Consider the following 21,877-nt stretch of genomic DNA (forward strand, 5'->3'; position numbering starts at 1 on the left):
AGAAAGTCAAGAAAGCTGATGCAGTTGTGTTTATATGAGACTTTAAACTCTTCCGTTGTAAAAGTTTAGAGCGGCTTTGAATACAGTAATTCTGAATGTCTGCACATTCCCTTCCTAACAGGTATCCGATTTCAACAGTGAGTGCATGACTCAAACATGTGGTATGTATTTCTTCCCTGAGCCGTTCTGAACGCAGCACTGAATTGGAGAGAAACTAGTATGGTGAAATGTGAAACTACAGTTAATTATAATTTGTCCTATCTTTCCATACTGAAGTCAATCCTTGTTCTTTGTCCTGTTGAGGAGGTAGGTGGATAGTAGAGGATCTTTTAAGGAAAAAGGACCAATTAAGTGGTGAAGGTAAAGTATGAGGAACATGAATAAAGGCTGAATACTTCAAATGTATTTACATTTAGACAGCTTTAGGAGACTTGACCTGATAGAGCAGTGATGGCCAAGCACAGGAACAAGGTCCTGTTTCAAGTCTGACATTCATTTCAGGGTTGCACTAATAAAGAGTTTGTGTAAATGTTCCTGGTTGAGCTCTAACTTCCAGTCCTGCGGTAGCATCCTCCTTGTCTCCAGCACTGCACTTCTGAAAAATACTACTGTTACCCAGTTTGAAATACTGCTTAAAAATTCTTCCATTGACCTTCTTACGGGAAGGAACAGCTGTTGCTTTGCTCTAACCTTTAAAACCCACTTGAAGTTTTCTGTATCCCATCCCAAAGCAAATACAAGGTTGTACAGACATGGTGGTAGTCTCTTTAGCATTCTATTTGTAACTAGTCAGAATGTGTTCACTTCTTTGAGCTTGTTAAACAGGAAACAAGTTGTAACGGTTTGAAGGGTATTAGAGGCACAAACAGCTACAAGTGTGGTTTGTTGTTCAAATGTCATATTTATTTTTATATTGAAAAGGGTTGAAAGCTTATTTAAAAGCAAAAGTTCAGCTCCCATTCATTTTACGAAGAGTCCAAGCAAATACTGTCTGAGATGCTACATGCAGCTCTGGCAGCAGTCACAGTGCACTCCTGCCCCTGTGCTGCCCTCCTGGGCAGGCATGGCTCAATCCGCTGCTGCTGCTGCTGCATGGGAACCCGACAGAGCTGAGGAACAAGGTGAGGAGCAGCAATGGGCTCTGACCCTGTTTGTGCAGCCACGGGGCAAATGGCTGGGCTGCACATCAGGGGCAGACGCTGCCACAGCTTCACACCCTCAGCCTCACCAAATGGGCGACCACAGCTTGTGGGCTTTGTCACCTGACCATAACCCACCCTCTCCCCATTTTACTGAAAATCTCTTTTCTCTGTGCTGAAATGCAACACTGAGGGAGAAAAAAGCTATGAATTGCATCTCGTTTCAAAAATTCATTCTGTTACCATTTCAGGCAAGTTACGTCTAGCGTCAGCTTGTAATACAGCCACAAGTCTAGTGCTGCAGAAGCACAAATCATTGCTTTTCTTACAGAAAAAGGCATCTGAAACATGCAATAACCTAAAAGTACATTAAGTTCTTGCTGGCTGTATTAAACTCTTCTGTGTTGCTTCACCACAATATACAGGAAAATCCATTAATGCATTAGACTTCCTCGCATAATTTGAATAGCCAACTGCAGTCTTCTGATGTAATCCAGTATGGGGGTAATGATACCACCAGGTGTCTTACGTAGGTTCTAGTCTCCTTTTCTTCAAGCTTTGACTTCTCCTGTGGGGGTTACGCTCTGCCAAACAGGGAGATACATAGTGAGAAATGGAAGTTTCTTAAAGCTTTTTTCTGCTTCTAAAAGTGCTCCTCAATTCTTTTTCTAGCTCTTCCTCAATAGGAGTTGGATGGAAAAAAACAGATAGATAGTTTTCCTAGCCCACTATCGCAGCATCTGCAGCCAGGTCCAAGAAAAGAAGAAACGTTTCTCCCACTCCAATTTACTAACCTAACAGTGCTGCTTTTACAGCCGAGAGCCATTGTTAAGACAGAACTCAGTCGTCTTTTTGGTAGCACGTACCTGGGGTATGCTGGTTGGCACAGCTGCTGTTGCTCATGATTGTAGCAGATGGCTGCAATGGTGCAGTGGTAATGTGGTAATTCATTCTGTGAGGTGTCCTGCTGCGAGTAGTCATTTGATGGCTTCCACGGGGTGTTTCAGGTATCTGCTGTCCAGCTGATGGGTCTGCCATTTTATGGCCCATTATCTTAAGATCAGTGGTCTCCAAGGAAATGTCCCAAAGTTCAGGATCATCTAGAAGGAATGAAAAGGTGATCAAACCAAAGATGACAGTATTGTACTACAGGAATGACAGTAACGCCAGGACCAGCCCACTCTTTTCCTACGAGTGGTGGCCACTGTGAAAGTTAAACTGTAAAGCATCTTTTATGCCAGTGCACAGCAGGGAAACAGTACTACCCCTTGTGCTCTGGAGTTAAGCAATGTCCAGGCACTGTGGTGTAAGTGTGACCCAAATAGCCACGGTTATTTTAAGACGACACCTACCGCCCCAGGCCCTGCCAAATGTTCTGTTTCTATCCCTTCAGGAAAAGGGTTTACTGAACGGGTGTAACAACTCCACTGAAAAGCCTAAGTGTGAAACCCCTCATAGTAATGGACATAATTTCCCTGCCACTTAAGCAAAGTTTGTGTTGTTAAGATCAGACTCGTACTCACACTTCCATTATTGCAACCTCTTCAGAACTTTACCTTTACACTACTCTGAAGAGTTGATTTAAATTCTGATGATTTAACATCTTACTCATCACTTTTTGGCTGACCTGCAAAGAACTCCTCTTCTATTGCTAGCTCCTGTTGTACTGCTGCTGGAGTGCTGTGCTTTACTGGAGCATCGGATGTTGCTGGATGGAGGTAACGTAAGAAGAGATTAATACTAGAAATACAGAAGAACCCTTTTGCTCCTTAACAGAGCATAAGTCTGCAATGATAAGCAGCAGCTGCCACCAGGTACCCTGTTTTTTCCTAGAGCTGGTTATGTTTTGGTAGCAGTATGTGGAATGGTAAGATTCTGTACCTGATGATGGCTGACAAGAGCAACTGCACTACTTTAAAATGGTTGTTAGCCTGTGTACCCCATCCCCAAGTTTCTGCTCACCACACAGCTGTCCAGACTTCCCCATGAGTAAAGAGCAACATATTAGTAGCTAATGCAATGTCTATTTGCCTGCAACCACCTCAGTGAAGTGCTGCAGCCTCAGCTCGGGTGCAGCATGTTAATGGTACTGATAACAGCCGCTGTGCTGTATGAAGCTTTAGGGTGGTTGGAAAGTTGCAGTTTTAATGATTCAGTTTCAGAGCTGACATTCCTGCCACTTTAAGAATGTAGAGGGGGGAAAAAGTATGATAATACTCCTTCCTTTGGCCTCAAAGGTGTGTTGATAGTACAGTACAAAAGCAAATGAAACTGGTCAGGCTCCTGTATTGAGGGTAACACATGCCTGCCAGTAGCTATCGTTAAAACTGTCAATTTTTAATGCCAAGTCTTACCTTGTTTGCTGCTAGGAGTAACTACTGGAACCTGATGCTTTTTCTCCATCTGTTCCCAGAACTGCTGCTGTAGCTGCTTTTGTCGCAACTTCCGCTGGTAAGTGGCATCGCACTCAATAGCTAAGGAGTCTGTATTTCTGCCCCTCCCCCAAATAAGCACAAAGTTAAACAGTATTTCAGCAATTACATTTTATGAAGAAAAAAAATGCATAAAGAAATAACAGCAAGGAAAATGCACTAAACTAGCATTTTATGGAATCTTCCAAATTGGGCTGTCTCTGTGTTTTAAAAGGTACAGTAACTTCTAATATAGCTTATGGAATAAATTTATAATAGCAGTCTCACCTGGAACTATTTGGCTTTTTCTGATCTACTGTCACTACAGCAGCCTCTGTCTGACCAGGCTTACAATTAGATGCCATCTCACAATGTTGTCTCCCTCCTGTGTTCTGCCTTTCCAAACAGCTATTGTATCTTGCTTTCTCTATTTCAGGCTCATAGTCCTGTCTTTTAGCTTTGACCAAATCTAACTCAGGGGGCATCTAGTAAAGGAAGACAAGAAAACATAGTCAGAAATTTCCTTCATCAAGTTAATGAAACATTCACAGGCTTTTTCTGTACAGTACTGTTGAAAAATCTTTGTTTGCCCTAAGTGGAATAGCAATTTAGAAAACTGAAATGCATTTTCAGTTAGTTAATCATTTAATTCATGTGACTTTTTGTTAGTTTAATAGTTCAGTGCTTCAGGGCAGATAGCCCATGTCTCCCTGTAATGTGCTCTCTGCAAAGGAGAACAGATGCAGGTGATCGATGCAGAATTCTGCAGCTTCTCAGTCTCACAGTTTTGGCAGTTCCATTTTCACGCTTGTATTAAAGGGCATGGCAAACCTTTACTCAGTTCTGCAATCATGAGGTCACTGAGGAAGGTACACCATTCTCTTTTTATTAAAGATGGGATGGTTTGGCTCTGTCATTTTACAAATTTGTGGCAATGCCACTAATAGGCAATGACCCTGGCAAAGCAGAGATCTGTGCCATCGTTACTTGGCAAGGTGTCACTTTGGCTCTGCTCCTACAGTCTAAGTTAGCCAGATAGAACCACCTCGTAGCTCTAGGCTGGCTAGCAGAGTTTGGTAGATCCTAGCACGATGAAGGCAAGTTTACAATGAAACTCTGTGGATCAGTAGTACTTGTAAAAGGCTTACTTTTTCCTCCATCGGCAAGGTAGGTTACTGCCTAGAAGCCTACTGCCCCCAACTGGTACAGATCAGGAACTATCAAGATTAAAGTTCATTTCTGAGGTGCAACCTCCAGCCAGGACAACTTTAATACTGTAAAGACTGCTGTGTTAACATCACAGCATACTTATAAATTGTGACAGCTCTGAAACAACAGGGTTACAGTGTGGTTGTCACTGATGAAGATGTACATCAAAATTTATTGTCTCTCTCTGGACCAAAGACCTCCAAAAGAGGCATTTCTCCGTGGTGTTGGTTACCTCAGAAGGTTCACAGAGGGTAAAGCAACAGCAGCTCTTCTCTTGCAAACTGAAACCTAAGGAGGTAAGGAGTCTGAAAAGCAAAGCAAGATGTAACGTGGCTTCTTATTGTTTGGGAAGGATAAGAACCATACTTATGGCAAGGAAAATAAGTGTTCAAGTACACATCAGTTGTACGTGCTAATTCTTCATACATTCAAGAGCCACAGTTTGCCAGTAGTATCATATCAGGTATTTAAAACAAATTAATTGGAGTGTAGATCTTCCTAATGTTATTTCTCATCCTCCAGCAGCCAAGTCCAGAACATCCTGCTCACATAATTCCGTTGCAAAATTCAGGTACCAACACATTATTGAAGTGAAGCAGAAGACATTTGCAGGGCCATTTGTACACTCCTCATGCAGCAAAACAAAATAGTGTTACCTGTTTTGCTGTTCTGGGGTAAAACTTTGAAGAGACTGGCAACAGCTAGAAGTTGTCCAGTCTAAAAAGGTTGGTTCATCCTTTCTATCATAGATGCATCTAGTAGTTTGCAGTGTTCTTTTGGGAAGGATCCAATTTGGTTCACTGAAAGTTGAAACCACCTTTAGAAATTACCTTTGCTTGAGACCTCAGTATAAAAACACTGGTACAGAATAATTACTTGTTAACTATTCTAACAAGAACAATGAGGGGTGAAATACAGGTACACTGTAAATTTTGTTACAAGGACCATGCTGAGTATATTTTCTGTCTAGCTGCGATGTGCATTAGGGCCTAGTAGAGTTTGAATACCAGTTAGTAAAAGGACAAAGCAACTATCAATGCATATATTGACATTGCTACTGTATGGATTTTGCTTAAAATTAAGTGAAAGTTCCAACTACAACAAGCAGCTTTGGTATGTGACCCACCTGGTATTGTTTCTAGGATATCCTGGGTTATGCATATTAAAAACTTTATTTGAAGGAGGAAGTCTTTCTCACGGAAGAACTTCCTATTTTCTGCCAGAGCTCCCTAAAGTCTAAAGAACGCTCCTTTGTCTTGCTGCCCACTGGCTAACATATAGGCTGTCCGCTTGAGAGACTTCAGCACTAAACGAAATAGCCCCGATTTTGTAGGAATGCACGGAGAAGCTGTACCTGCTTTAGGGTAGGTTATGCAGATAATAGATACGCTGTCTGCCTACTCCTCCGCCCTGCCTGCAGCCTCTAGTTTTATGACATAATACAGCAATTTGCCATCCTTTTTTTTTTTTTTTTAATTCCTGAAAAAATCCAGTAATGAAAGGAATATGACAAGTAAGTTTGATTTTTAAAATTCATAACAGTAAACTGGATTGTGCAACCACTGACAATGAGAACAGACTGAGAGATGTGTTCTGGTTTTTGCCTTATACAGGGCAAAAACATACAGTAAAGAAACACACAGACAGCCTTGACAGACTCTATTCTCCCAAGGACTTCCATTTCATTTATGTAAGGAATATATACCTTGACACTGGTATCGTTGCTGATACACATTTAAAGCAGAAGTGGCTATATGAGAGCGATGAACTGAGTTGCTGCAACTACCAAAGCGTAAACAGCCTGAAGAACTGCAGCACATGGAGAAAATGGCACCTAGAAAAAGCTAGTTTAAACAGGTCAGTGATCCCTGTGGTAACACTTAACCTGCTATGAACATAGATGTATGCACTACTGGCACTGAACAGAGAAACTTAGACAACATGGCCATAAATGTCATGACATCTTGGGTAGGATACTATGGTTTCTTCACCATAGTAATCTTGCCTACTGCAAATAGTCAAAATTTAGAGTAGTTGTGGTAAAATGTCAGGGAAGAAATCTGTAACAAACAGTTCACACAAACTAGCAGGCAAAGGCCATTTGTCTCACAGCTGGCAACATTCAGGGATGAGATGCATTGATATCATTATTTATAATCTTTTTAATATGAAGGACCAGGAGCCGCAGACATCTTGCAGTCCCTGCTCTAACAGCCCATGTACTGCACCTGACGTGGAAGCTTATTCACGGCTCGTAGGTAGTCTTTGTCTAAGATGCAGTTCCCAAGAGCATTCCCAAAGCACCTGAGAAACAAGAGAGCTCACTGTGACTGAAAATAACACTTAATTCTCACTTAACTTCTGAAAATATACAAGTCTGATCTTCACTTACTTGAGTGCCCTCTTCAGTCCATCTGTTACTGCCTCCTTTCTTGCCTTTTCGAGGGACAAGGCCTTAGACTTTAGGCCTTCGCTGACTCCATACCCCACATCTTCATGGTATGACCCATCCTGCAGTAAAATTTTAAAACTACTAAGTATAAGGGAATTTCTGCACATACAGCATTTCTTTTTAGATGCTGTGCTTTCCTAAGCCTGATTACTCACTCTTAGCTGGTTGTTCTATAGCAAGGTCAATGTTTTGGACACCGCTAGGTTCTCTGGTGTAGTACAGTACTCAAGAACCACAGTCTGACCTGTGCATGAACTTTTATTCACAGCTTTAGACAATTGCTCAACTACAGATGGAGCAAACAAAAAAATCCACTTACCTTAAGCTGAACTTTCACAAATGCACAGACCCCCACATAGAACCTGCCATTGTTGAGGTCAACAAAGTCTGGGGGAGGGAAAAGTAACATCCTAAATAATACAAAAGACTTCTGATCTACATTTAGATCTTATTTTGTCCTTTGAGGGCATTCATAAACCTGTACCATACTTGCTGAATGTGCCCACGATACTGTATCATCTTCTATAAAATGGAGCATGACTTACAAAATATTAACTGTAGTTTGAGAATGCTGACTTGCATATATGCTCTGGGCATGTTACGTGATACTTTCTAGTTATTAGTGGCTAGACCTGCCAAACACTCACACCCTGCTACTGCATGTATAAACTTAGAAAGAAGGAAGAGTTGTAAATGTTACTTCTCATTCAGCTACATATCCTAAATGTTCAAAGCATAACAATTTTTTCAGCTGGAAGGAAAGATGTAAAGTATCGATTTATAAAAACAGCAATGGGAAAGAAACTGTTGTCTACAAAAGTACTTTCTTTCCTATTATATAGTATAAGTCTCCAGTTTGTGAAATTTTGTACATGGTTTTCTCCCAGACAGACTGCCTGAAGAGCTTAACAGGTTGCAATACAACTCTCAGTCCAGAATCTCTATCTAGCTTATTTACACCAAAAGCAATGCTATATAACATACATAGGGCACTCTAGTTGGCAGTCTTGCAAGTCCGATACAAACATGACACATGTCTGAAATGAAATGCTTTGAAATACAAGTAACTGTACTCTGGGATCCAAAAGTTCTTCTGTACTCATCTGGTCTACTTGTTTAATTGTTCTGTAAACCTGCTGGAGGTGCAAGCCCTTTTTCTACCCAGGAATTTAAAACCAAACATAACAGAATCCTCTGTCTCTGAATTTCTAAGGAATGACTTGTTATGGCATTATTTGAAAAAGATAGAAGTTTGAAGGATGTCAGTCCTTTCTTGACTAAAAGGGGGGAAAAAAAGTGGTACAGAATAGATGGTAAGCAATGAATTAACTTGTTTTATGTCTAGAATCTATCAGCCTGAGGTAAGAAAAGATTTCTGAAGGCAGGGTGGGGTGGAAGGACGTACATTTAAGCAGTTTTGTTGAGCTACTTCAACAAGCAGTCTTCAGTCTAAGCATAGCAGATCTGCAAACACGGACAATACTCCTCTGGTAGAAACTATTTTGGCTATCAAGATGGAAGAAGCTTAAGCTTTGAGATCACCTGAATACCATTTTCTAGAAGAATAACTTTTTCCAAAGCTTTCGACTGTAAAAAAACTCAGAACCAGGTATTGGGTAGCAGAGGAATCTGCAGGAAAAGATGGGTCCCTAAAGATTAGGAGAATATTAACCGATAATATAAAAATTACAGGTGAGTATGAAAGTTGGCTCAGGGCTGCTGGGTGTTAAATAGTTTAATTGTAATTACTCTTGACTGAGTGTTCCCATAGAAATCAGAAAACTTGATTAGAATAGCTCAAGAATAATCATAAACACACTTAGAATAATGACTATGATATATTCCAGTGCAAGATCTAAAAAGAAAACAGAAGCTCCATTATTATTCAATTTCTCTCATTCTTACCAACTGCTAAGACACCTGGAAATTCCACATGCCTCTCCCCAGGTTCTTTGAAGTGATCAAATTCTAGGATAGATACCCCGGTCCTTATCTGAGAGACTTTTCCTTCAGGACCTCACAGTGAAACAAAAGGAAAGACTACTTTACCCTCAAGAGATACTTACCAACGTTCTGCTGAGTGACTGAATGAGCCCAGCCATTGAAGCCAAACATCTCATTGGCCAGACTGATTACCCTGTGACCCTCAATGTAACAGACCTGAAAAGAAAAGCATATATATATATATATAAAAATACATACGCATGTGCACACATCTATACATGCTTTATTTTAAAGAGGGATTATACCCATTGTCTTACACTGAGGAAACCTAGCTAAGTTCAAGGTTCAGATAATGTGAATAAAAGGATGATAGTGCAGCTTTAGGTTTGCCTTCTTCCAGCACCTATGATGGGGGGTTAATATGACAACTAATATGACTTAATCAATGGAAGGCAGAGCTAGCGGGCACTAAAGAGGGCAGCCAATGTTATGTAATGCTTCATATAGTCCAGTTCTGCGAAAAAATAAGAAAAAGATCTCAATGTTCCACAAATAGATAAATATTGCCTTGTAAAAGAGGAAGCACTGAAAAGTTAAGTCTTTTTTTAAAGTGTAAAAGGAGCCTGTGGCTCAGTAAAAGCCACAATTTATGCTATGCTGACTTTGCTTTCATATCTGCGTATTAAACTACTAGTGGGAAATTAACTTCAAAAAAAATCAGGATTATTGTAACTTTTTTTACCCTAGTTTTCCTGGACAAAACTAAGTTGAAACATCTATGCATGTTTGTTCATACCTTTTGTCCTCCTCCAGCTTGCCGACTGCTGATATATTCTGGACCCAGTCTCTGACGAAGAGCATGCTGGATAGCTTGATATTCACTTGCTGTGTATTGATACTTGACAAAAACAAGGTAAGACAAATCTTCTCACTTTCCCTATTTTAGCTCCCTCTCTTCTCCTAATATCATTATTTTACCCCATTTTTCCACGTACAGTCCTTCCAAGAGGTGTATGATCCATTTTTAGAATCAGGATATAACAGATGAGGAAAGACCTCGGTGTGTGTGTGCATTACATTTGTGCATTATATTCTTTTTTTCTCTTACTCTTAAAGTATATGTATACAAGCATTAATTATTGAGCTGTAGCAATTATTTTTCATTTCTCAGAACCATCGCTTTTGCAGTAGAAAAACTGAGATGAGCCAGGCCTATTAGTATCCTATTGAAATCTTAATGTAGTCATAATCCTAGTCAAGGTTGCCAGAACACACATACAAGCTTATATTTTACTTCTCAAAAATAAAACATCGTATCACTGTGACCAACACGAAAAGTGTATGTAAAAACTTCAACAAAACCAAAGTTTAACTTTACTCTACCACCATATGCCATCAGGGCAGGGAGGACAGCCGCTCAGGCAAGCAGTCAAAATAGGAATTTCTTGAGGAGTGTTCAGCAAATTCCCCTCATGCAGGGAAGGTCCTTTGGATAACTCCAACATCACTGGTATCATTGGGTAACACCAGCACCACTGGAAGCCTAAAGTGTTGTAACTTTTGCTCCTGTCTTAGTAGAAATATAATTTACGATTTGTAAAGGTTAGAGAAGCCTAAATGCACGTTTAAGAATTCAAGCACTAAAAAGCTTGTGTTGCTATGCTCTGATATGGGACAGAACGGAGATCTCGCCACCTAAATCATAAGTATTGCATATGCATGTATTGGCTGCCCAATTCAGCAGAACACAGAATTCAATAGAGTGTGTGCCATGTAAGTTCCAACGCCTGCCAAACTTCTCCAATTTGTATTTGGTTCTATTTAAACTTAAAGGAATAACTTTGTCTCTTTCTGACACTAGAATGCAAGCCTGTAACCAAAAGGCATAAAGAAAAAGGGAGAATACACATGCCTACACCATATTCAGGAACTACGTATAAATGCCTATCATGGAGAAGAGAATTCATCACCAAAAGGTCTGTTCAGTCCAGATATGGTTTTCTTTTTTCCAAATTATTTTAATTTTTTTAAATTATTTTTTAATAGCTGAAAGTAGTTGACATTTCTGAACCAGTACTGAGAATGTGTGCAAGCATGATCCAGGCCATCTGGGAATAAGAGAGAATAAAATGAGCCCTATTTTTAAGGAACAAAATTAAAAACCTTTTGTGAAGAATCCAGAGCAATTTATTATAACTCGAGGCATGCCAAGGCTATCCTGGAGGAAAACACAATGTACAATTAGGTATAGCATAGCTAGGGTAATGGATATGACTCCAACCTTACTGTATCCAACTTCAAAAGGAGTAAATACACAGAGGAGATTTCCAGAAGCGTAAGCATAAAACTTCTAGTTTCCTCTCAGGCAAAAGGAACTGACCTGTCCGAAGCAAGCAACTGAATTGCTAGTGCTGGAACTATTGCTGCTGATGTAGCTTTCACTGTCTTTCCCTTGACTTTCAGGCATCCCTAAAGATAAGAGGAAAATATAAACACTGAAAATAACAGAACAGTCTGTATGAAGACATGCCAAAAAGCTGTTGAAGTCCATTGCCCGGTGAGTGTAACATTATTCTGTAATAGAGGTTTTGCACATTACAGTAATATTATAATTCTCACTCCATGGAACTGCTGCAGCCCCAATTGGAAATTTGTTTTCTGATGTTGTTTCAGAACAGTCAAAACTTTTCTTCTTAAATATGTTATACTATGTAGGCAGAAATGGCTAGTTTCATCCTAGAAGCAGAGGCACTGTTCTGGTCTTCCATCCATAAAACCAGTAAGGGTGAGCCTAAATTAAATTACATGACAACAGTGAAACAATTATTTTGTTTAACAAACAAATAAATTATTCTTGCTAGAAAAAAAAATTCAACAGCATTTGGATTGTGCATAAGACCAGAGACTAGAACAAAAAGTGAATAATGTCTTGAGCCCTTATTCTGAATATTACACTGGTAACAAATGATATCCCCCACCGCCCCCCTCGCTTTAGGTAAATGTTGATGTGTTGTACCATTCTAGGTAAGGAAAAACAAAATAATTCCCTCTTTCAGATTCTTCAGTACTGTCTTTCAATATCCATTAATACTGAGACTCTGACAAAAAGCAGAGGCAACTTTTTAAAATTTTACTCGTCTATACCCTGACTTGTCAGTCTTTATTTTAGATTATTATTTTGACTATAATCATACTGTCTTGTGTTATGATGGTATCATATAAACTATGCAGAGTTGAAAAAGATACAGAACCTGTAAGAATTTTAATAAGTTGTACCGATAATTCAGTAGATGGCACCCTTTTCCAAGCCAGTAAGTATCCAACAACTACCCAGTACTGCATTACCATTCCACCCTGCTGCTGGAAGTGTGTCTTGCTGAGACCTTATACAACAGGTGTGCAAAGGAGCTGCAGCAGCACTTCTATGTAAGCCCATAGAGGCAATCTGTTACTGTATTGGCACAAATACTGAGTACAACTGGTAGTCTATCACTAAGACTTTTGTATGCAACACAAATATAAGACAAATCAATATACATACAAGACAGCTGGACATGTCAAAACACTTTGAGAAAGTCTAAAATCCTCAGTAGATACCAGTATTTGACAGTCAGTCAGAACCTGGCTAGTATTATGCTTTGCTAATATACTCCATGTTCAGCACTTTTTAAAACAAGTTGTTTTTCTAGTCCCTAAACAAGGAAGCCAAAGTTTACTGAGAACTTGTGAAGCAATTTTCAGAAAAAGGATACTAGTTGTTTCCTTGGCAAATACGAGCACTGGTAATTATACCAGGTGAAGCTAAAATTCTCCTTAATTTTGGTTGGCTATAGTTATTCATCTTTGGCCCAAAAGTTGTATAATTGTACACTGTTTAAACATTTGAATGTGTTTCGATCAAAAGTTAGCTGCAATTTGTGGTAAATACATTTGGTTTTGGAAGAGAACAGATAGAAATTAATATTACCAGGAGAAACACTTGTGATTTAAGCAGGCTATTTCCCCTGTTAAACAAAGAGTTCATTGCATTGTGAGGGAGACAATTAGAGAGAAAAAATAGTATGTGTGGGGAGTGGCAGAGGCAATCAAAGTTTGAATGATACTCGTTTTTTTTTTTTCCTCTCCACTCTAAGCAGCCTAAATCAGATCTTAATCATTATAAACCCCTTGGGAAAAAACAATGAACAAAATGTGTGCATTTGCCTACATAACCCTATTACCAGTTTGCCACAAATCTTTCTGCACAGTAGGTGGGTGGCATTTTGAAGCAAAATTGCTTTAACTGAAACCAGTATTAAGTCCTTTAATTTTTTATATGGTGTGCACCATTATCAGTCTAAATTCTCTAAAGAGATACAGCTTTAATGAAGCTCTGAATAAGATACGGGAATTGATTCTGAATGAGAATAAGGAAGTACAGAATTCTGCTGAAAACAGCTTCACATCATATGGTTTTAATCCAACAGATCAGATGCTGCTAGAGAATACTAGCAATATACTTCTTTGCAATAAACAGTTTGAAAAATGTGAGTGGCTTGTATTCAAATTATGTATTATTCTACAGCTTGTGTGAAGGAGACAGATGATGCCAGTTTAGTTTCAGGCTTTGCCTGTAGGAACAGTTTGCTTGAGCTGCGAGCCTTGTTTAAACCAAACATTCTATTAGAGCAATGTGGTGGCGGTTTTTTTTCAGTCGGTGAAGTGCAGCACAGCAAAGCCCTATGTCTCAAGGCAATTGTCAGAGCGTTTCAAAGTGACAGAACTTCAATTTCAAAATTATTAGAGTAGGAGTTTGGAAGAGAGAAAAGTTAATTCTGCAAATGGAGTTATAAATCTACCCCAATACCAGAGCTAGGAGCTAGGGAAGGCAAGGCCCTTCCATTCCTCTGCAGAATATTGTTTCCTTACCCCCCACCCCCTCCCCACAACGTTTTTACTTGCATGAAACATTGATACTGAAGTAGGTAATGAGCTATTGACTAGAGTACAAAAGAGCCTCAAACACCCACCAGGGCCAGGACAGTGCTAGGAGACTGCCTGACTCATAAACCAGTGTTAAAAAAAAGCTGTATTTTCAAACCACCATTAAATAATAAAAATTAAAGTTCAAATATACTTGCTCTGCATGCAGGATGATAGAAGCAGTTTATCATCAGCTTAAAGACGCCTAGGAATTATAATTTATTACCTCTGTGACTGTGACCATTATTTATTATTGTCAGTTTAGCTGGTAATGTTCTCAGAAAGTTTTATCACTGAGAAAAAGCACACACAAGACTACAGGTGTCATACTGTGCTCCAAAACATTACCTTGATAACCTAGAACAGGCAAAGAATCTTAACAGCTTTTACTACTAACATATTTTGATCTTGTTTTTTTAAAAAAGTCAATAATACAAAAGCTTAAAATTTGAACAAATTAGGTACACAATCAGAAAAATTGCTGTTCTGGGAAACTGGATATGAAATACTAATTTTCAACAGCACTCTAGAAGCAGGTATTTATTTGTATGGTGGTACTGAACTGAGCCGCTGCTGAAAAAAATCTGGGAGTGTACACAAATTCCCAAGTAGGAAATAAACCCATCCTCTAGAATAGATAATCCTGAATTTAGTCTGTTCCAGTACAACTACTACTGTGGGTTACGGCAGCAACACCTTCAACTTTCATGATAGTGTGCACATAACTTCTAATTTTCTAAATGAACACATCCTCACACACCTGTCTACGCTACTGACCATTACTCCAAAAAGAGATTTTGGTCCTAAATCACCTATTCTCCTGTCAGTTCCCCTCTGTCTTGACAAACTCTGTTTTTGTGCCTTAATCCTGTGCTAGGAGTGTCAATTCCCAGTTCTCTTCACATGTAAGGTAGAAGCAGGCAGTTTTGCACCACTTTAAAATAGTTTGCATACCATGAATTGTCTAAGTACTACAACTTGTGAAACCCTCAGCTAGGACATGGCTGTTTCAAGAAATTAATTGTGGCTTCACACAATCTGTAAGATACAACTTTAACACACTGTGCACTTTTAGAGAGCTTTTTATTCAACCTCATCCTTCTTTATATGGTAAGTTTCCTTCACAGTGAAGCTTTAGTTTGCTGAGCAAAAATCTTTAACGTTCTTTCAATAAATGCAATTCTACTGAGCCCACCAAGAGCAAACAGCTATGCACGTAGCCAGTGAGTGATTTAGCAAGCACTAAAGATAATGCCACATATTTAACCTAAGGTTTGTATTGCTCTAACACAAAAAATACAAAAAACTTTAAAAATTGTGTATTTCTGTGGAATAGAATTCCACACTCTCCTCTAAAAACTCCAAACTGTAAGTTGATTAACCTGTTATGCAAAGGTTGCTTTATCCAACACTGACCTGAGGTGTGTATCTTTTAGGTATAAGATGTTCCTAATCAAAACAGGCCTGTGCTATACCACAGTTTAAAGAGTGGAAAACAGATTATGTAACTGCTGTGGGAAAACTGCATACAATGTAACTCTTCAGTTTTTACTTCTGATAATATCTCTAGGCAAACAACCTTGATGCCTTGAGAAAAGTGAGGTAATCTTCTGTTAACTTCAATGGAAGAAAAAGATATTCAGTGTTTTACAGGTTAAACAACGAAATGCACAGGAAAGTCATGAGACTGGATGTCTATTGTAGACTAAAGGTGGTCTCTGATGCTTGCCAATCCCATATCGGTATGGATGGATTCAGGCCGCATTCTGCAGTAAAACCACCCCAGCAAGAGAATAAAAAGGTATAATGTAGAAAGTTTGAGCTATCCGCAGTAGTTTAAATATATTTGTTTCCAAGGCATATAAATTCCAGTATATACCAATTTCTCCTCAGTCACAGCACATTTCAGATTTGACATACCTTCAAACAGTCCCACTTATTTCTGTGGAATCTATGTATGTAGCTCCAAACCCAAAATTTAACCCTTAGATTTATCAGGCAGTACTATGTTTACTTTTGGTATGTGTAGGATGATGATACCCTCCTGGCACAAAGCAGAGAACACTAATTCTGGTTACACTTTTTACTGATTAACATTTTAATGAGTATAATGTAAAGTTCTTTCTTCCTTATCTTTATACAATCTTAGCAGAATAACATAGTGCATTTGTGGGGGAGTGTTTCTATTTAGAATGTTTGAATACATCTAACATCTGAAATGAAGCCTATTCAGTTTGTTCCTGCATTTTTGGAACACAGGATGAGAAACTCATCTCCTTACTGCTCATGCTGACTTTTCTGTCATAACAGCCTTTATACATTTGTCATGAATTCATCGAACATCACTATACCTATTGAAAGTTGGTTTAGGATCCTACTTCCCCAGCAATTACAAATCTAATTCCAGTCCAAATGGGTTAGTTTAACACATGTGTTGCTGTAGTTTAGACTGCGTATTTTTCAAATTTTGCTGGTTACTCCTGCAAACATGTTCCTTAATAGTGGTGTAAATTACTTCTCTCCTACACAATTTTGTTCACTGTTTTAAAATTCAGCACCCATTGTGACTTCTGCCTTACAAAGGGTCCACAAAGTTTCACTAGTTAAAAATGCATCAATAGCACCTTATGAAACAGAACATTCCAAACAATTCTAGTTTTGAAATACATTTGCTTTCTAAGAATATAAATCCTAAATTTCTCACATTACTTAATTTCTTTGCATTTATCCACAATTCTGTATAGAAAATGTTTCATTAAAAGGATTAACTGGTATTCCTTCACAAATATAATCTTTCAATGATTTTATTAAATCCCTGTAACAACAAACAATGAGCTAGGTTTCTAGTAAGAGGTGCTCTGTTTTACTGCACCAAGGGGTAGAACTGAAGCGAAAGATAAACAACTTGTTTGGCGTACAAGCTCTTTTCTAGGTGTGAAACAGTAACACCTCACAGTTACAAAACCGAAAAATAAATAATCCACTCTGGAACAACTAGTTTCACATTTATAAAGACACAGTAAAAGAAAAGAGCTTGTTCTACCTTTGTCTACCTGGACTTCAGTAAGGCCTTTGACACTGTTTCTCACGGCATACTCCTTGAGAAGCTGGCGTCTCATGGCTTGGACAAGTGTACTCTTTGCTGGGTAAAAAACTGGCTGGCTGGATGAGCCCGGAGGGTTGTGGTGAACGGAGTTAAATCCAGTTAGCGATGGGTCACAAGTGGTGTTCCCCAGGGCTCAGTATTGGGGCCAGTTCTGTTTAATACCTTTATCAATGATCTGGATGAGGGGATCGAGTGCACCCTCAGCAAGTTTGCAGATGACACCAAGTTGGGAGGGAGGGTCCTACAGAGGGATCTGGACAGGCTGGATCGATGGGCCGAGGCCAATTGTATGAGGTTCAACAAGGCCGAGTGCCGGGTCCTGCACTTGGGTCACAACAACCCCACGCAGCGCTACAGGCTCGGGGAGGAGCGGCTGGAAAGCTGCCCAGCGGAAAAGGACCCGGGGGTGCTGGTTAACAGCCGGCTGAATGTGAGCTGCCAGTGTGCCCAGGTGGCCAAGAAGGCCAACGGCATCCTGGCCTGTATCAGAACTAGTGTGGCCAGCAGGAGCAGGGCAGTGATCGTCCCCTGTACTCGGCACTGGTGAGGCCGCACCTCGAGTCCTGTGTTCAGTTTTGGGCCCCTCACTACAGGAGAGACATGGAGGTGCTGGAGCGTGTCCAGAGAAGGGCAACAAAGGTGGTGAGGGGTGTGAAGCACAAGTTTTATGAGGACCAGCTGAGGGAACTGGGGTTGTTTAGCCTGGAGAAAAGGAGGCTGAGGGGAGACCTTATTGCCCTCTACAACTCCCTGAAAGGAGGTTGTAGCGAGGTGGGTGCTGGTCTCTTCTGTCAGGTGGCTGGAGATAGGACGAGAGGAAATGGCCTCAAGTTGCAGCAGGGGAGGTTTAGATTGGATATTAGGAAAAAATTATTTACTGAAAGGGTTGTCAGGCATTGGAACAGGCTGCCCAGGGAAGCGGTGGTGTCACCAACCCTGGAGGTATTAAAAAAACGCATAGACAAGGCGCTTCAGAACATGGTATAGTAGGCATGGTTGATGGTTGGACTCGATGATCTTGAAGGTCTTTTCCAACCTAAATGATTCTATAATTCTGGAGACCAGACCTGACAGAAATATTACTCAAATATTATAAATTATTTATGTGGGTACTTCTTTCTAAAAGCCTGTCAGATTGATTTATAACCACATCATTTATACATAAGCCACTTTAGTCATAGCAAGGAAAAGACAGCAGGCTTTTTAACTCAAGAGTGATGGTTTGGGACTTAAAGGGAAAAGCAGCCTGTCCAACTGTAACTGTAGAAAGCCTATAGTTTTGCCAAATGCAATTACTAGACGAGGAATTAATCCAGGCTGGAATCTAAAACATCTGAACTCTGTAAGAGCTGTGGGAGATCTGTCAAACTGCAGATCATAATAAACATTGCGATTACAGGCACAGATGACACTTCTGGCAGCAAGGCCATATTAAGCTGACACGCTAATTAAGTTACCATGAAAAATCTCAAGCTCTCTGTTCTTCCCCAGGTTGACACTGTTTATTTTTAAATGGAAAATCATTTACATTTGAAATTGACAAAATACTTCAGGTATGGGCAAGCGTATATCTATTTTCATCCTTCTGCTTTCTTAGACAGCAATGTAATCCCCTTTTTTGGGGATACTTTAGGCTTGACAGAAGGGCTTGTATATTATAGCATGCACTTACCTGCACTATATTATTCTTCAGAAAGTAATTTGAAATGGATTCTGTGCTTCTACAGTTGAAAAGAAAGTTCAGGTTATTGGGACCTCAATATATGTCAGCTATCATAATTGTGAGAGGTCTGAATTACCGTATTTTTTGCAACAAGATATTAATTTAAATAGTGATCATTTATATGTCAATAACTGGGTTGTTCCTTGTGTAGTCTTACAGATCTATCCAATTTACTATAACCTCTCACTTCAGCGTCCCCTGGGAATAACGGCTAAGGCAGTCAATGTTGGTTTTGGCTACTTACACCTCGAAATCACAAAAAATCGAACTAGAAAGACTCCTGAGCAGGTCATTTGCTCTATCTGCCTCGAGGAAGGTAGGGCTCGGTTGCAGCAGGCTGGAAGTCTTATAAGGAAGAAGCAGCCTTTATCAGGGAAACCGAGTTTGCCCACGGTAAGAGTGCCTAGGCAGCAGCGGGGCTGAGCGCACCAGCTTTGGCGTTGCCTTTGAGGGAAACACACGGGCTCAGGCGGAGCGTTTTTTTCGCGAGGGTCGCGCTGCCTCCCGCGGCCCCAGCCCCTTCGCGCTTATTCGGGCGGGGCTCCCAACGGCGACTCGCCGCAGCTCCGCGGCCAGGGGACCTCGAGCCTCGCCGCCGGCAGGCTGGGGGACCGGACCGGACGGGACCGGCAGGAGCCCCGCCGCCTCACCGCCGCGGAAGCGGGGCACCCGAGAAGCGGCGGGCAGCGGCCCGGCCCGGCCCGGCCCGGCCCGGCGCGGCGAGCCCCGCCTGGGGAGGCGCCGCCAGCGGCTTCCCCGGGCGCGCGGGCCCCTGAGGAAGCACCCGCACCCGCGCGCCCTTCGCCCACCATGGGGCTGTCCGCGGGAGGGGCCGGCTCTGCGCCCGGCCGCGGCCCCGCCGCCACCAGGGGAGGGGAAAGGAGAGGAGAGGAGCGTTTCCCGCCCAGCCGGCCCCGCGGCGGTGGGCCGCCGGCCGCAGTACCTGGGCCGAGGGGGGGGGGGGGTCTCCGTCCTCCAGCGGCGGTTCGCAGTTCCCGCCCGGGGAGGAGGAGGAGGCGAAAGGTGGGAGGGACGGCCGGAGCGGCCGCTACGGCACGGGAGAGGAGTCAAAACGCCTACGGCCGCGCTAGGCGGTGACGCAGCGCCGGGGCTGCTGAAGGCCACGCCCGCGCTGGCGGAGAGGGGGCGGGGCCCGGAGCAGCCCTCCCCCGGGGGGGGGGGGGGGAGAGGGAAACCCGGCTCGCGAGCGCGCGCCCTGGGCGCGCGGCCGTCGAAAGGCGGGGCTGCGGGGCGCTCGCGTTTCGGCGGCGGTGGTAGGGGCGGGGCTTGTGTGTCTCGCGCCGGGGGGCGCGGGAGGGAGCGGCGGAGCTCGCGCGCGAGGGGCGGAGGAGGCGGAGAGCGGCGGGCGCGTGAGCCGACCTCCCCGGGGGCGCCGCCGCCGCCCGCTCCCGCCGCCGCGCACCCGCTCCCCGCGGGCTGACAGGCAGGTGAGGGGCCTCGCTCGGTTGCGGGGGGTCGGGGGGCGGTTAACGCTTCTTACCGGCCGCTGGGGGGAGCCAGGGGCGGGGCGGGGCCTGCGGGAGCCGGTAGCTGCGGGCGGTCGCCGGGCTGGGCAGGGGCTGCGGCGGCGGCGGCGGCGGGGCAGGGGGCAGGCGGCGGCGGGGCCTGTCGCCGGGGAGGTGCCGCTCAGGTGGGTCCGGGTCCGGCGGCGGCTCCCCCGAGGGCTGCGTGGCCTGTCGGTCGGTCGGTCGGTCGGCCGGCCGGCCGGAGAGAGGGGGCGCCCGGGCGCGGCCGGGGGGGGGCGGCCGGGGAGGGGGGGGGTGCGGGGCCTCGCCCCTGCCGGGCCCCGCGCACGCTGTCACCGCCCGGGGGCTGGGCGGCGGCAGCCCGGCCCCGGCCCCGGCCAGCCCGCGGGGACGGCCACATCACCCTGCCCGCCGCCTCGCCGGCGGCAGGCGAGCGGGCCCGCGTCCTGCCGGGCATTGCTGGTGGTGGTGGTGGTGGTGGTGCGGCGGGGCGGGCTGTTGTGCGCCGGGTGGGGTCTGGTTTTGCCTCGTACTCTTAAGTCCGTCGTGCTCTTCCCGTTCGCGTTCCGAATCGTATTTTTCCGCCCCTATTTTCTCAGTCCGTCCTTGGGAAGCGCACGCTTTTGTTGTCTTAAGTCGCATCATCTAAGGTAATGGTGACCGGTGTCTTCTACCTAGACCTTGCAGCGTTGTTGGATTTTTTATTTTTTCCCCTGTGAGTGCTGAACGGTCGCGTTTCATTTATTTTTATTACATCTACTACAAAGTAAGCGCCAGCTGACACGATGCTTTGTTTCTGAATCTGCTGCCATCCCTAAGCATGTGTCAGGAATTGCTGTCTTTTCCACATCTGTCTCGTTTGTAATGTGGACTACAAATCTTAGTCATGAAGTATACAATTTATTTTATATGGAATGGTGCATGCATGCTGGAAGTTCACATTATGGTTCATGCTGACATCCTGTGAAATGGTTTAAAATTAAACCCCAGTGAAAATGGGAGAGATTAGGAGATATGAAGAAAAGACTTAAAGAGACACCTCTGGAGGTGGTGGTGAGGGAAAGCAGTACGGAAGCCAAGAGAGTGAAAGCAAATGGGTGGAAATATAATTGGTTTGAAGAACAATGTATGTTTAACACTTTATCCAAGCTCGTTTGGGGGGCACGTTGATGTATGCAGGATGGTTGTTGCTGGATAATATGTTACCTCAAATCCAACAGGTTGTAACCAAAAAAAGTTGTCTGGTTTGACTGAAGGGTTGTCATTTTTAAGCAACTCAGCTAGGAGCGGTAACCTCCACCAGCTGCCTGCCCTCCTTTTCTCCCAGAGGTTACTGCATCTATAGGAGTAGGTGGCTGAACATACAACTCCTGAGCTACTGTGATCCACAGCCTGTATTTTGTGTTGAAAACTGCAGCAGCTCAGATGTGTGCCCCAATTCAGG

At 42.9% G+C, this 21,877-nt stretch overlaps 2 protein-coding genes across 24 annotated transcripts in view; one reads left to right on the forward strand and one right to left on the reverse strand.

Moving 5' to 3' along the window:
* Positions 1-881: 881 nt before the first annotated feature.
* Positions 882-20,057, reverse strand: RAD52 (RAD52 homolog, DNA repair protein). Of its 6 annotated transcripts, none has more exons than XM_030040632.2 (12): positions 19,890-20,057; positions 11,536-11,624; positions 9,952-10,053; positions 9,278-9,371; positions 7,531-7,598; positions 7,152-7,270; positions 6,988-7,063; positions 3,839-4,035; positions 3,494-3,636; positions 2,767-2,847; positions 2,006-2,239; positions 882-1,723 (listed from the first exon to the last, which is right to left on the reverse strand). In XM_030040632.2, the coding sequence occupies exons 2-12, from the start codon at positions 11,620-11,622 to the stop codon at positions 1,665-1,667; spliced, it is 1,260 nt and encodes a 419-aa protein (XP_029896492.1). In that variant the 5' UTR covers positions 11,623-11,624; positions 19,890-20,057; the 3' UTR covers positions 882-1,664. The 6 variants fall into 6 exon arrangements, with proteins under 6 accessions (XP_029896492.1, XP_029896494.1, XP_040985515.1 ...); XM_030040634.2 differs by lacking the exon at positions 19,890-20,057 and adding an exon at positions 18,896-19,556; XM_041129581.1 differs by lacking the exon at positions 19,890-20,057 and adding an exon at positions 19,191-19,555 and having other exon boundaries at positions 3,494-3,630.
* Positions 20,058-20,294: 237 nt separating this feature from the next.
* The window catches only part of ERC1 (ELKS/RAB6-interacting/CAST family member 1), a 301,837-nt gene continuing 300,254 nt past the window's right edge, over positions 20,295-21,877 (forward strand). For 17 of the 18 annotated variants that reach the window (XM_030040612.2, XM_041129573.1, XM_030040624.2 and 14 more), the window contains exon 1: positions 20,295-20,394. The gene's annotated coding sequence lies outside the window, so the exon portion shown is untranslated. Of the gene's footprint in view, positions 20,395-20,469; positions 20,598-21,877 lie in introns of those variants that run through there. The other variant, XM_030040613.2, reaches the window with a different exon arrangement.

The sequence above is a fragment of the Aquila chrysaetos genome, chromosome 17 (genome assembly GCF_900496995.4).
Source record: "Aquila chrysaetos chrysaetos chromosome 17, bAquChr1.4, whole genome shotgun sequence".
Taxonomy (NCBI): domain Eukaryota; kingdom Metazoa; phylum Chordata; class Aves; order Accipitriformes; family Accipitridae; genus Aquila; species Aquila chrysaetos.